Here is a 2,549-nt window from a genome sequence, read left to right as displayed (position 1 = left end):
GCTCCCCCATCCCCCATGAGTGCTGGGATTAAGGTGTTTGTCACTACGCCCTGGCCATATTTTGTTTTGATTAACATAATCTTTCTAGTTTTCACAAGCTTACTTAAATTGAATTAAGGAATTGTAATTCTTGCCATCTCTTGTTTCTTTCAGTAACTTGGATCCTCTTACAGAAACTGTATCCTTTTTTAAGAAAAAAAAAAGTAAAACTAAGGATTATTAATGAAGAAAAAGAAAATGGGAGAAACAAGGAAAAACAGATAAGTACTGAGAAAAAGTTTAAGCACATAGGTTTTGAACAGCTTAAGCAACATTGAAAGCAATTACAAAAACGAGAGTGGTCTTATGCTTGCCTGCAAACTATTACTATAATGCTTTATATGAATCAGTAATTCTGTAGCTCTGCTGCCCACCTTGGCCATCCACAGTAAACCTGGTTTACATAGCAGCAACAGAACAGTGATTCAGGCCCTGTCTCCCTTTCCGGTAATAAGGGACGGGTAGCTCAGGCTACACCTACTCCATGATGTCTCCAATAGCCCTGCTCAGGAGCACCTGGGTCTTTATGGTCTAGATGGCTTCTAGAACACATCTTATCTGTTTCTGGCCCTGCAGTCAGCAGGGGAGGTACTCTACAGCCCTTCTCTGTACTGTACTGTACTGTACAGCCCTTCTCTGTCACTGCCTGCTATCTTCCTCCTGACATGTTGCTGCAGTGGATAAAGGATTTTGGTAATAACAGTTTCTAACATCTCAGTAGAAAATGAGCAAAAATGTGTTGAGTTAAGGTGTTCTTGACTGCTCTGCTCTGATCAGTGGCTTACAACACAAATAGGATTTCTAGTCCATGTTCCACTGACTCCTGCTGGTAGATTGGGGAATTAACTGGTAGCCTACAGGGGCAGAGGAGCAGTAAAGACTTAGTTCAGTCTCACCAGTCAAAACACATGCAAACTAAAATCATTTGAGAATCTAGTTTAATCTATCAGATCATCCAGAAGTTTAAAAAGCTGTAACATAGTGTTGCTGTTGATGAAGTTGAGCATTTTCTTAGAAACTGCTAGTGCCACAGTCATCTGGCATAGTCTTCCTGAAAAGGTTTTAGAAGTATACTCGGTAAGTCCACTTCCTGAAGGCTGAAAATAGGAGTAACAGGCACTTTACTCCAGGGTTTGGCAAATATAAGATTCATGCACCAAATCTGGCTCACTACTCATTTCTTAATAATTTTCTTACTGGGATACATCCATGTTAATTTACATACTGTCTGTGGCTCTCAGAGTTTGGGTAGATATGACAGACTGTTAGTCCCCAAGATCTCACGTTATTGTACTTTTACAAAAAAATGAAATCACAAAAATTTAAGAGAATTATATTGAAAATTTGGAATGTCATTCACATTTACTAGTTAGGAAATGGTAAATAAATTAATTAAACTGTCTTTAAAAAGGCCATGAAGACAAAGTTTTTTGTTATTTTTTTATTTTAGAAATTAGACGTGATCCAGATGTTCCCTGGCAGAGGGATGAGGTATTTAAGTTGTGTCCTCATGCAAGGAATGCTGTACAGCAACAAAATTAACAAGTGCAAGCATCAAAGGCCACATCAGAAACAGGGAATAAATAGAAAAGGCAGAAAGGCCTCAGAGTACTTATTGGTCTATCTGGTTTCTGAAGAACTGTGATTACAAATTTTTACTGTACAGTAAAATAGGAAAATTGGTAGTTTGTAGACTGTGAATCAGCTTACTTTGAGCATATAGGCCCTAATGTTTCTGTAGGGAGTGGGGATATTTGCGGGGGTCTCTGGGTTCCCCCATCAGGCAGAAGAGAGATGGCTGTAGTGTCAAGTGCTAGGGGCAGGAAGACCAGCTGGCATGCCTGGCTAAGTTGAAGGCTAACCCTGGTGAGGTTTTCTGGGAGCCTCTTAGTAAACATGTATTAATAGTGTTGTCTTCAGAGAGCTGGCACTAAGGTGGAACAAACAGCAGTGAATCGTAGCAGTCAGGGCACCCCAGGTTGAGGAGTAACATTCATTTCCTCGTTCGTTCAGTGAGACAGGGTCTTGCTTTGTGTCCCAGTCTGGCCTGAACTAGAGATGCTTCTGCTTTTGTGCTGGGGTTACAGGCACACGCCAGGCCAGTTGGGCAGGGCATTTCCTTTGAGCATAACAAGACAGGGTTTCTCTGTGGTTTTGGAGCCTGTCCTGAAACTAGCTCTGTAGACCAGGCTGGTCATGAACTCAGAGATCCGCCTGTCTCTGCCTCCCGAGTGCTGGGATTAAAGGTGTGCGCCACCATCGCCCGGCTATAAATGATTCCTTAACAAACTTATTAGGTGCATAGCAGCAAAGTAGAAACTGGCTATTGATTTCCCAGTGCAGTTCAGGAAATATAAATGTGCTGAGTAGCTGTGGGCCAAGCAGCCGAGAAACTGAAATTCCAGTCACAGGGTAGGCAGAGCATGAACAAGAAGTAATGTCAGATGGTAAATGGCACACACAGCCTTAGTTACAATCTAGTCAATATGGAGGCATACTCTGTAAGAGTC

The 2,549-nt window shown here is 41.7% G+C and overlaps 1 protein-coding gene across 1 annotated transcript in view; it reads left to right on the top strand.

Annotated features, from left to right (window-relative positions):
• Naa20 (N(alpha)-acetyltransferase 20, NatB catalytic subunit) overlaps positions 1 to 2,549 on the top strand; it is a 13,933-nt gene that overhangs the window by 5,429 nt on the left and 5,955 nt on the right. Inside the window, exon 2 of the mRNA XM_005365495.2 lies at positions 154 to 178. Coding sequence (XP_005365552.1) covers positions 154 to 178 — 25 coding nt within the window. The remainder of the gene's footprint in view (positions 1 to 153; positions 179 to 2,549) is intronic.

The sequence above is a fragment of the Microtus ochrogaster genome, unplaced genomic scaffold, assembly GCF_000317375.1.
Source record: "Microtus ochrogaster isolate Prairie Vole_2 unplaced genomic scaffold, MicOch1.0 UNK3, whole genome shotgun sequence".
NCBI lineage: Eukaryota > Metazoa > Chordata > Mammalia > Rodentia > Cricetidae > Microtus > Microtus ochrogaster.
The sequence above is the reverse complement of the archived record's forward strand: the minus strand, read 5'-3'. Positions and strand labels throughout refer to the sequence as shown.